This window comes from Lutra lutra, chromosome 8 (assembly GCF_902655055.1).
Source record: "Lutra lutra chromosome 8, mLutLut1.2, whole genome shotgun sequence".
In the NCBI taxonomy this organism is placed as follows: Eukaryota; Metazoa; Chordata; class Mammalia; order Carnivora; family Mustelidae; genus Lutra; species Lutra lutra.
The window spans coordinates 123,560,130-123,572,371 of NC_062285.1; the positions used below are offsets into that span (position 1 = coordinate 123,560,130).

General features: G+C 34.1%; 1 protein-coding gene across 3 annotated transcripts in view; it reads left to right on the forward strand.

Moving 5' to 3' along the window:
- SCYL2 (SCY1 like pseudokinase 2) overlaps positions 1 to 11,789 on the forward strand; it is a 62,073-nt gene extending 50,284 nt beyond the window's left edge. For 2 of the 3 annotated variants that reach the window (XM_047741449.1, XM_047741450.1), the window contains exons 13-18: positions 918 to 1,036; positions 5,027 to 5,127; positions 6,855 to 6,921; positions 7,888 to 7,983; positions 8,962 to 9,081; positions 10,149 to 11,789. In XM_047741449.1, coding sequence (XP_047597405.1) covers positions 918 to 1,036; positions 5,027 to 5,127; positions 6,855 to 6,921; positions 7,888 to 7,983; positions 8,962 to 9,081; positions 10,149 to 10,841 — 1,196 coding nt within the window. In that variant the 3' untranslated portion in view covers positions 10,842 to 11,789. The remainder of the gene's footprint in view (positions 1 to 917; positions 1,037 to 5,026; positions 5,128 to 6,854; positions 6,922 to 7,887; positions 7,984 to 8,961; positions 9,082 to 10,148) is intronic. The other variant, XM_047741451.1, reaches the window with a different exon arrangement.
- Positions 11,790 to 12,242: the final 453 nt, after the last annotated feature.

Genomic DNA, 12,242 nt, shown 5'->3' on the forward strand with positions numbered 1-12,242 from the left:
TTCTCCGCTCAAAGAAATTTGTTTTCTTGAGAAGGACTTTGGCACAGTGGAAAGATCTCTAGCTCCAGTCCTGGTTGTGTCAGTTCCTGCAGTGACTTTGAAAAGTTGCTTCATCTACCAAATGAGGATAAAATGCATCATTATGGGAGTCTTACGAGAATTCAGTGATAAAATGGGAAGACAGAAGTAATGAGCATAGCAAATAAGTGCCTAATGAATAAACATTTAGTAGGTGTTCAATAAAGTTACTCGTTGAGTATATAAGCGAAGTGTACATTAACAGCAAAATTATAGGATATGGTGTGTTCTGAGGGTATAGATTATATACAAAACACAACAAAAGCATTCAGAGAATGAGAAACAAATGTGCTCAGTTTACCAAATTAAGGCTTTGTAGAATAAGTGTAATAAGCAGGGTCTTGAAGTTTTTGAGTAAATAGGTGAGACTGTAGGGAAGGATTGTGTGGAGTTGAATTCAATTATTAAAGTTTCAAGCGTGTTAAGTCTGTTTAGTAGAAGCAGTGAAGAAAGGTATAAGACCTATCCTCACACACTTGTGAAATAGATGTCACAAGCTTGAGTGGGAAGTCTGAACTATATATTCAGGTAATTTCAGGGTAGAGGGTCATTCTGTAACCTTGCTCCTGTGCTGTGATAGGCTTTTAATGTTATTCCGACATTAACTGTGCTCTTAAGACAAAAGAATTCAGGATAAATATGTCATGGTGTTTAAATCTAAACTGGTGATAAAGCTGAAATCATTCTGATCCAATGTAAGAACATCCTTCTAGGCACTGACAAGGAGAAATGTGTAATTATATTAATTATCACGATATTTCATGTTGATACAGTATTTTCCTAATGTCTCTTAACTTGTGGTATTGAACTGTGAAATTTGTCTCATTCTTTTCTATCAGGTATTTACAAATGTACTTTTACTCATAAGAAGCTGGGAATCACCAAAGAGCAGTTGGCTGGAAAAGTATTGCCTCATCTGATTCCCCTGAGTATTGAAAATAATCTTAATCTTAATCAGGTAAGAATAGTTTTGTGCTTTATTCAGTTTATCCAGCTTACTGTTTTCTTGGCATTAAATACAGAAATATGTTACATTTAAGTGTGGCTAAAACAAGAAAAAATATGCCAAGAATTCAATAAAGAAAATTTGTGGATTCAAAGTAAGCAGTATATAGGTCTCTCATTGGGAGATAGTAAATAACTAGAACTTAGAAAGATATGTAGGATTTTGGACTACTTCAGATTTGGGGCTGGGAAGTTGACATGATCAAAGAAAAAAATCAATGTAATGTGTCTGGGGTGTATATCTGTTATTTATTGCTATGTAACAAATCATCATACACTAGATGGTTATTTCAGTATTTCTGTGGGTCAGCCAAGCCAGGGCATGAATTCTCTGCTCAAGAGTTTTCACAATGCTACAGTCAAAGCCTGAGGTCTTATCTGAAGGCTCAATTGGGGGAAAGAAGGCTCTGCTTCTAACCTGCTTACATAGTTTTTCGCAGGATTCAGTTCCTTTTAAGTTGTTGGACTGAGGGCCTCAGTTTCTAGCTGTTAGCTAGATGCACTGTCCGTTCTTTGCTTCATGGGCCTTCCAGCATGGCAACTTGTTTCATCAAAGTGGGAAAGAGAATCTGCTAAAAAGATGGAAGTTACAACATCCTATAATGTGATCAAGGAAATGACATCCATTCCTTTTGCTGAATTCTGTTGGTTACCAGCAAGTCACAGCTCCTGCTTACTCTCAAAGACAGGGAGTTACACAAAGCCCTGAGCAACAGAATGAGGAGATAATTGGGAACGAGTTTAGAGTCTATCTGCCATAGGAAATGAATAATCCAGTTTGACTGAGAGATACCTATAATACAGTAGGGGAGTAATGGGAGATAGATAAATTGAGATTAGTGTACATAGACTTCAAATTGCTCTTTGATTTAGGTATTTGGTTTTTTTGTTGTTGTTGATGTGTTTTTTATTTTAATTCCAGTATAGTTAACATACAGTGTTAGTTTCCGGTGTACTGGTTTAGGTATTTGAGATTTTAAGATGTGGTAACATTTGCTCAAAGAGGTAATGTGGTCAAAGATTATTATACAGTTATCTCTCTGTATAGCTCTGTCACTGTAGTTATCACAGGTATGTACTTATGTGTCTGCCTTTCCCAGAAGGCTGGTTGTTATATCTTATACTTTATTATAGCCCCAGCACTTAGTGCAGTGCTAAAAATAAAAAATATTTATTGAACTGAGAGAAAATTTGAGTTAGAGTAATGACAAGTCATTTGTTCACTGTAGAACTGGTATTTAATGGAGTAAAAATGGAAAAAAGACTGAGAATTGGTTACTATTTACCAGAGAGTGTCAGAAATGGATAGGCAGGCAAGATTGGGAATTAAGTACTGAAAATAAATTAGAGGAATTAAGGAAGCAGAAAGCTGGGAGTTAAGCAGGAAAGCTTTTGGCCTTAAGGGAGAGTGCTGAGTGAATGGGGTTTTAGAGTTAAAGAAGTTTATAAAATTAATCAGACCCAAATTTCATTTGAAGTAGTAGGGTAAACCTCTGAAAGTTTGTGTCCCTAAATTTCAATTTTTGGCTTGATAATTGGCTTGATGAATTTCTTCATATCTTGGATGGCAGGATTGAGGTTACAATTGGCAAAAAGGGAAACTGAATATTGGAGAAAAATACGATGATAATATGCCTAAGTCGAACTTTTGGTCATTTAGAATGTTTTTAAATATTCCCAAATGCTTATTTCATAATATATAATTTCATTTGGAATGTGGTGTTAGTTTTCTTCAGCTTTATGGTTGATTTTTTTAGGGGTCTATTTTCATCAACAGAAATATTTTCATTCATATTTTCTGGTATTTTCCAATAGTTAACATGGGTGTGGTCTGCTATTCACTTCATGGAGAGGGTCCCTAATTTAAGACTGCCCTCTTCTGTCAGTTCTGATTATAATCTAAGGATATTTTAAATTATGGAAAAAGGTAACTTGATTTAAGAAAGTACATTTTTTTTGCATTTGACTAAAACAGGAAATACTAAGTAGCAATCAAAACATAATACAGCTTGTCTTGGTCAGGGTTCCAAAGATCACCTCCAGATTCAGTGATTCAGTAGAAGGAGTCACAGGCCTCAGCATACAGTTGTATTCATGGCTATGATTTTTTATGGTGAAAGGGTATAAAGCAAAATCAGCAAAGGAAGAAGGCTGGAGCACTCTGGAGGAAACCAGCTGCAGGTTTCCAGAGTCATCTCAATATATTTACTCTCCCTGGTAATGCGTTGTCATAGTATATGTGAAGTGTTGTAGCTCTATCTGCCTGACATGTACCCAAATTCCAGACTTCCAGAAGGAAAGCTGATGTTTAGCATAAAACAGTCTTTGTACAATTTAGTGAGCCACTTTCAGTGAGTTAATGGTGGGAACTCTCCTAAAATCTGAGTTCCTGGACACCAGCCAACAGTCAACCTCGCAAGCAGGCCTTTTCAAAGATAGCAGTCCAGGCCCACTGTGTTAATTCTTCTGAACCAACTACATTCAACTATATGTAACCAACTACATTCATATGGATGAATCTCCCAAACATAATGTTGAGCAAGTGAACCAAAGAAGATCTACCACATGATTCATTTATATAAAGTATAAAAATAGTCAAAATCACACTGCCAGAAGTCAGACTAGTGTTTATTTGTAGGATAAGAGGGTGGGAAGTAACTAGAAGGGGTCACAAGGAAGCTTATGGGGTGCTGCCAGTGTTCTTTTTCTACATCTGACCAAAACTCATTTGTTTGTTTGTTTGTTTTTTAACATGTGTGCTTATCTATGTATACTTTTCCATTAGTTTGTTATACTTCATTACAAAGTTAAAGAAAAAAAAAAAAACTAATCAGAGTGTCCATCCAGGTAAACTGCTAAGGAAATAATGCGTTTTGTTACTCTCATGGTAAGACAAGGGATGATTGAGCATCATGGTGAGAAGCAGTGTCGAGTACAAATGAGCACAAGCTCTGGAGACAGACTTAAGTGAATTCTATATGTTATTTAGTATCTCTAACTAAGTTGCTTTCTCTCTCCCAGAACCATAGTTTCCTCATTTAAGGAATAGAATTTTTTTTTTTTTTTAAGATTTTGCTTATTTATTTGACAGAGAACACAAGCAGGGGGAGCAGCAGAGGGAGGAGAGGCAGGTTCCCCACCAAGCAGGGAGCCTGACGTGGGGCTGGCTCCCAGGATCTTGGGATCATGACCAGAGCCAAAGGCAGACCCTTAACCAACTGAGCCACGCAGGCGCCTCAAGGAATATAAATACTAATAAACCTACTATGAAGAGTTGTATAAGCACCCAGTACAAAAAGATTTAGGAGGGAAAGAAAGCAGTTTCTAGATTCTTCCTGTAATATATGGTATTGTTAAATAAATTGTTTATGATGATCTGAGGTACCCTAAGAATCATCATTTAACCAAAGCTTAAACTACATTAGGACATAGTATTAGATACACTTTAGGAACTATAATTATTTGAAAGTTAAACCATATACGTTTAATATTTCTGCTAACTTTAGGAAACAGATTTATTTTAGCCAAACATGTCATTTTTATAACAATCTGAATAAACTGACTTTGTTATGCATAATTAAATGGGTTGTTTCCAGATAATGTACAAATTCAGATGGTCAATTTTGGACTATTCTAGGAAAATCAATATGTAATAACTGCTGGGGGTAAATTTGTAAGACTGCTGAATAATACCTCTTAGAGAACTCAGGCTATAAAACTAATTGAGACATAATTTCTGAAACTTAAAATCCTCATCAGCTTTATCACCATCATACAGAAATACTATAAAAGTTTGCTGTGATATGCTGAGTTTAAATATACTATTCTTGTGACATCGCTGCTATGAGTGGGTCATATTCTGGTAAAAAGAGAGAGTATTAGGTTAACTTGTTGAATTATCTTATTGAAACATTATAACTGTATCAATTTCTTATTGTACCAGTTCAATTCTTTCATTTCCGTCATAAAAGAGATGCTTAACAGATTGGAGTCTGAACATAAGACTAAACTGGAACAGCTTCATATAATGCAAGAACAGCAGAAGTAAGTAGGTTTCATATGGATTGTACATGGCCCCGGAGTGAGATTAAAGTTACTTCATGACTGATTTTCTGGAATAAGGACTAGAAAAATGGATTTTTTTTTTTTAGTTTAAGTTTATTATTTTAATTCTAGTATCATTAACATATAATTTCAGGTGTACAATATAGAGATTTAACAATTTTATACATCATTACTCAGTGTTCATCATTGATCCCCTTGACCTATTTTCACCTAGCCCTCCACCCATCTTCCCTCTGGTGACCATCAGTTTGTTCTGCATAGAGAAAAACTGATAGATTTCAATTGTTTACATGTAAAGCATTTAAAAATTTTCCTATATGTTAACTTGAACTGTGTAAAATAGAATCTTGTGGAGAATCAAATGTCATTTCTGAGTACAAAAGTGTAATATGATATAATCTTAGCATTTTGTATACATAAGGAAAATTCTATTTCTGAGAAAGTCTCTTGTTATGTTAGCATTAGCTACTAAAGGTGTAAATTCAGGGTGATCACTAAGAGCACCACTTACAAATATTTTTCAAATCTGTGAAACCCTGGTGTTTTGATTTCTCCCTTTTTGTTTTTCCTGATTCCAGAAACATTTATAGAGCATTCATTTCATATTTAATACCACATCACCTACTTTTTTTTTTTTTAGGGAGAATATTAAGTTATTTGCAAAATACTAGCATTCAAAGGAAGAAGGGAAAGGTGAAAATTACTGGAGTTTATTAAACTCCAGTTTACTAAAATGAATTCTCCACTGTATTTGTTTGCCAAAGAAAAACACATGATTTTAGGATGTCTGTTTAATCCTGAACCAATAGATATCAGTGAAAAGAGACATCAGGGGAATGCGGGTGGCTTAGTCAAGCGTCTGACTCTTGATTTAGGCTCAGGTCATGATCTCAAGGTTGTGAGATTGAGCCTCACATCTGGCCTGTGCTGGGTGTGGAGCCTGCTTAAGATTCTCCTTCTCCCTCTGCCTCTCCTCTCTTTCTCTCTCTTACTCCCTCTTTCCCTCTCCCTCTTAAAAAAAAAAAAAAATGATACCAGAACATCAGTAAAGTTGATACCAATTATGAGCAAGATTCCCAGATAGAAATTTTTAGCTTCTGCCCCAGTGTAAGATAAAGGCTAATGGAAATAAATATACCAGGTGTAGAATGACATGAAATAGCCCTTTGTATGTTCTAATATTCTGTGATGTATATATTTATGTTGTTTGATGGATTGACTATTAACATAAGAACCAGATAAATAATGTTTAAAAATTTATAAGAAAAATTTAATATCTAATATTTATACTTGAGGTGTAAATGAACTTTTTTTTTCTTTTTCCCATCTAAATCTTACCTATTTTTCAAGGGCCTAGATCTAGTTCATCATAGTGATTATAGCCTTTATTGTGAAAATCAGATTCTGAATTTAATCACATCAAGTTCCTCATGTCATACTTTGTCTCTCAGTGAGCTATAAGCTCTCTGACAGTAAGACTCATGCTTTCCTGGTTTTATGACACACTAAGTGAATTCTCCAGTAAATATCAAATATGGAATTAAAAAAAAAAGACTTGTATATGCAATGTTACGTTTTTGGGGCAAGCAGACATTAATTATAGTAAATAATTTAAAAAAACCATACGGATGAACTGTTTTTAGTATGAGTATTTCAAAAATAAGCATTTCTTTTTATTGCTTTGTCATAATTCAACTTTCCTGCAGATCTTTGGATATAGGAAATCAAATGAATGCTTCTGAGGAGACAAAGGTTACAAATGTTGGGTCTCAGGTAAGATATTTAGATTATTTATTTATCTGTTTACTTCTAAGATTTTATTTAAATTCAAGTTAACATATAATATAATACTGGTTTCTGGAGTAAAATTTAGTGATTCATCAGTTGTATATCAACACCTAGTGCTTATTACATCAAGTGCCCTCCTTAGTTCCCATCACCCATTTAACCTCTCCCCACTCCCTTCCAGCAACCCTGTTTATTCTCTGTAGTTAAGAGCCTCTTTTGGTTTGTCTCCCTCTGTTTTTACTTATTTTGTTTTTCTTTCCCTTCCCCTATATTCATTTGTTTTGTTTTGTAAGTTCCACATATGCATGAAAACATACGGTATTTGTCTTTCTCTGACTTATTTCACTTAGCATTATGTTTATAATACTTCAGTAATGCAGTTTCCAAGAAGTATAGGCAGAAAGAATTTTCCAACAACTCTTCAATAGCCTGACTAAGGTATAATGTTTTATGATAGTGACTGTTACCAATAAAGAGAAAGTTATATGAACAGGAGGGTTTCTTAAAAAATATTAGGTTTAATAGTACTAAGTAACTCTGTTCACCTTGAAAACGATCAGAGATATGATCTCTGTTTATGCATCCACGTCATCACAAATGGCAAGATTTCATTTTTTTTTGATGGCTGAGCAATATTCCATTTTACAAATATACCACCTGTTTATCCATTCATCAGTTGATGGACATCTGGGCTCTTTCCATAATTTGGCTATTGTTGATAGTGCTGCTATAAACATTGAGGTGTGTGTGCCCCTTTGAATCAGTATTTTTATATTCCTTGGAAAAATACCTAGTAATGCAATTGCTGGGTCACAAGGTAGTTTATTTAGATCATTTTAATTTTTGTAAAAAGAGTTTGACAGTGTGCTTCATCTGAGGGGCTTTTGCTTTTTAAGTGTAAAATCACAGTTTTTTGATGTCATTCAAATGGTTGACATTTTTCTTTTTCAGCAGATTGACAAAGTCTTTAACAACATTGGAGCAGACTTTCTGACTGGCAGTGAATCAGAAAATAAAGAGGATGGGTTACAGAATAAGCATAAAAGAGTAAGTTTCTTTACTTGTTCTTATAATGCACTGATTTATATTATAGGACTTCCTATAAACTACAGATTTTTGTTGGGAAATACTACTGTTTAGCATTTTAACAGGAAGCATGTTTTAATAATCTTTATGAAATTTAAAAATTATCATGGAAACATGACCTGACTCACATTGAGAATAAACAGACTTGAGAATTTTAACTTCCTTTATTACACAGCCTCCCATGTGGTAGTATTTCTAGATTGCCTGCCTTCTTTGTCCTTTCTCTACTGCACTTTGCCAGTCACACTTCTTGATAAAGAAGTGTGTTTCTTCTCTGCTTCTGATTTTCAGTGATAAATTGTAAAATGATACTTTGTAGTTGAAGTATTGGTTAGTATTCATTATAATAAATATGTCAAGTTTGAATTTCTGCAGGGAGCAACTTTTCTTCTGTTCATTTGACAAATACTAGAACCTATATGTGCAAAGCTACTGGGCATTGGGTTTACAAAATTGTAAGAACACACTGTGAGCTTATAGTTTAGCAAGGTTGATAAAAGAAAAAGATAAATGTCAAATTTGATTCAGAAATTAGCAGTGAAAGAAGCTCTTTATGTTTTCCTTAGCTTTTTGTTTAGTTCCTAAAATATTTTTGAAGATAGATTAGAGTTGAACAAGAGTCTTCCAATTTTATGAAATAAAACCACTAAATGATATTCCCCTTGTTTGGAAAAAGGTCAGTCTGATGAATGGTATTAAAATAATAACTTTTTATACTGGAAGGAAGTATTTTAGCAGAGATTTGTTTCTACCTAAAGTTGAATCTTATAATAATTCAAAATATAATTTACCTGTGGCAATCATCAGTGAAAGAGTAGCTTGCAAACTACTTGGTATTGCCAAACATACCAAGACATACTTTACAAAAAAAGACATTTTCTGTTTTACAAGTGAAATTACCAAGTCGCCAGTTGATACTTTATTTTGTTTCATTTTGAGGTGTCTCTTACTCTTGAAGAAAAACAAAAATTAGCAAAAGAACAGGAGCAGGCACAGAAGTTGAAAAGCCAGCAGCCTCTTAAACCCCAAGTACACACACCTGTTGCTCCAGTCAAACAGGTCAGAATTCATTCCTTTTGCATAATTTCAAGCATACTTAATTTCAGGTTATACTTTTGCATGACTTCAAGCATACTGTACTGAAGAAGTAAGTATGTAACTTATTCTACCTACTAGTGTTTGTATAAAACTATATTTCAAAGAATACTTCAGTAATGGAGTTTCTAAGAAGTATGGGCAGAAAGGATTTCCCTACAACTCCTCAATAGCCTGATTAAGATACAATGTTTTATGATAGTGATTATTACCAATAAAGAGAAAGTTACATGAATAAGAGGGTTTCTTAAAAAATACTAGATTTAATAGTATTAAGTAACTCTGTTCACCTTGAAATGATCAGGAATATTATGTTTATGCATCTATGTATTTTTGAGCAAAAAGTAATTTTTAATTTTTGGCTTTTCAGTTATAGTTAGGTCTGTCTGTAACTTGATTTAGGAATACTTGCCTATATGTCCTGACCAGTATTTATTTCCTGTTATGTTTCAGGCACTGTTCTAAGTTCCTGCCTGTAGAGAGTTTATACTCTTACTGACTGCAGAAATAACTTTATCTTAAAAGCGATCTTTAAATTATTTTTTGTTATCTCCTGATCACGAAGATTCTTCTTCTGAGGAAAATCTTTGTGGGGCAAGAGGCAAAATAAAAACTATTTTCTAGGTACTTTTGTAAGAATAGAGAAAACAAATTTCCACAAAATTGTGATATAATTCAAAATATAAAAGTAATAGAGTATCCTTTTTGCAATACAGACATACCAATGAGAGAAGAACATATTTCTATTTTGGGGAGCAGTGGGGGAGGCCAGCATTTTATTTAATTGGAATTTAAATTTAGTGTTCCCTGTCATCAAGTTGATTATAGTTTGGTTTCTTGTTCAGTGTTCATGTTCAATTCAGTGTTCATCTGTAAAAACCATATAAAAATATGTGGCTGGCTGGACTTGGCCTGTAGGCTGTGGTTTGCTAACTTGGTATAGACTGTTGAGCTTGATTTTAACTTGTCATTTATTGACTTTAATTAATTTAGAAATCTTGGAGATAAAGTAATTCCCTCATATTTTTCAGACTAAGGACTTGACAGATACATTGATGGATAACATGTCGTCTTTGACCAGCCTTTCTGTTAGTACCCCTAAAATTTCTGCTTCAAGTACCTTCACTTCTGTTCCTTCCATGGGCCTTGGCATGATGTTTTCTACACCAATTGATAATACCAAGAGAAATTTGACCAACGGCTTAAATGCTAACATGGGCTTTCAGACTTCAGGATTCAGCATGCCGGTTAATACAAACCAGAACTTATTCGGTAGTCCAAGCACACCTGGAGTCACCAAGATGACACTGGGAACACCTTCCACTTTGCCAAACTTCAGTGCTGTGAGTGTTCCTCCTGCTGGTGCAAAGCCGACTCAACAAAGACCCACAGATATGTCTGCTCTTAATAATCTCTTTGGCCCTCAAAAACCCAAAGTTAGCATGAACCAGTTGTCACAACAGAAACCAAATCAGTGGCTTAATCAATTTGTACCACCACAGGGGTCTCCAGGTATGGGCAGTTCAGTAATAGGAACACAGATGAATATGATAGGACAATCTGCCTTTGGTGTGCAGGCTAATCCTTTCTTTAACCCGCAGAACTTTGCACAGCCGCCAACTACTATGACCAATAGCAGTTCAGCTAGCAATGACTTAAAGATCTTTTGGGTGAGGTGTCTTGCTCTATTTTTGAAGAATTACTTCAATTTTAATCATGGGTGAGCTGATTTACATCTTTATATAGTTGGCTTGGAGGAACTACTTCTATGGGGAAGTGGATGGTTCTGTGACAGAAAACACCTTGTTTCCACGCCAGCATAGTAGTTGTATGGACTTCTTAACAGCTGAGTTTTTAAAAGCATTGAGGATTTTTTTTTCCTCTTACCACCTCCTCTTCAAGTTTTTAAAAGACCCAACCCTTACCAATCTCAAAGAGAAAAAAGACACCTGAGTATCTTGAATAGCAGAATTTTTTAATCAAATGTTTATTTTAGCTTGTAAATCTTGTTTTATTTAAAAAATTGAGTTGATGGTTAATGCAAGATTCATATGTTAAATACTACATGGTACACAGTCTGCCTTCGCAAGTCATTTGTCTTCATTTTAATGTGTGAAAAATCTTGATGCTCTATTGATTTGTTTGCATTTAGTATGACTGAGTGAGATAATGATAAACCTAACGAGAAGGATCAAGTTGCTCGCTCTTTCCAATCTTATTTACTTCTCGGATTAACTAATGTTCAATACAAAAGACTGAGCAAATACTGCAAAATTTCACTTAATGTTGATTTCATTGGTTCAAACTAAAGGCATTATTAACCATCTTAAATGCAAACTAATCATTGTAAATTATGTTTTAGCATGGTCTGCCTCAAATAGTAATGTATTTTTCTGCATTTACTTGGATATATTTAGAATCACTTTCTTTCCTACTATATCACAGACAGAAGAATATGTCCTGATTTGTACAGATATTTGACAAAGCCCTCTGATGTGATTTCCCTGACTCTTGCCTTCATATTTCATTTTGAATTCAAACTTCTGAGGTTGCAGCATATATGAATTGCATTTTCAAAAGGATATTTGTAAGAAACTATATTTAATGAGTAAACTTTTGAGATTTCCGCTGTATTGTTTCAAATGTAATAAACTTTACTTCTCTAAAAATGAGCAGTTGTATCTTCTCGCTACCAACAGATTAATTTTCAGGTCATCATGGTAAAGTCTGATCTCATCAATTACTGCAACTAAAGTTTAATTGTTCTCTAGAAACTTTAGGAACCTTTTGTTTGCATTTTTATGTGCACAGTTAGCCATTTTTAGGAAAGAAAGACAAAATTCTTCTAACAGGAAACATGCTTTATTTTTTAAAGCCTTTCTCTGATACTTTTCTTTGATGTGCTGATTGTTCAACCACAAAGCCTTATGCTGTAAATGTTACTTGTATTTTGTTTAAATTATATTTCACCATTATGTAATAATTTAAAAATGATCTTTCAGAGAACTATATATGCATTATCGTTGCTGCCATAGAGTTTGTGGTTTTTAAGTCTCCCAAACCAGCAATCATTTAAAATAAATCATATGAAGTTTAGTGTGTCATTGATACATATATATATTGAT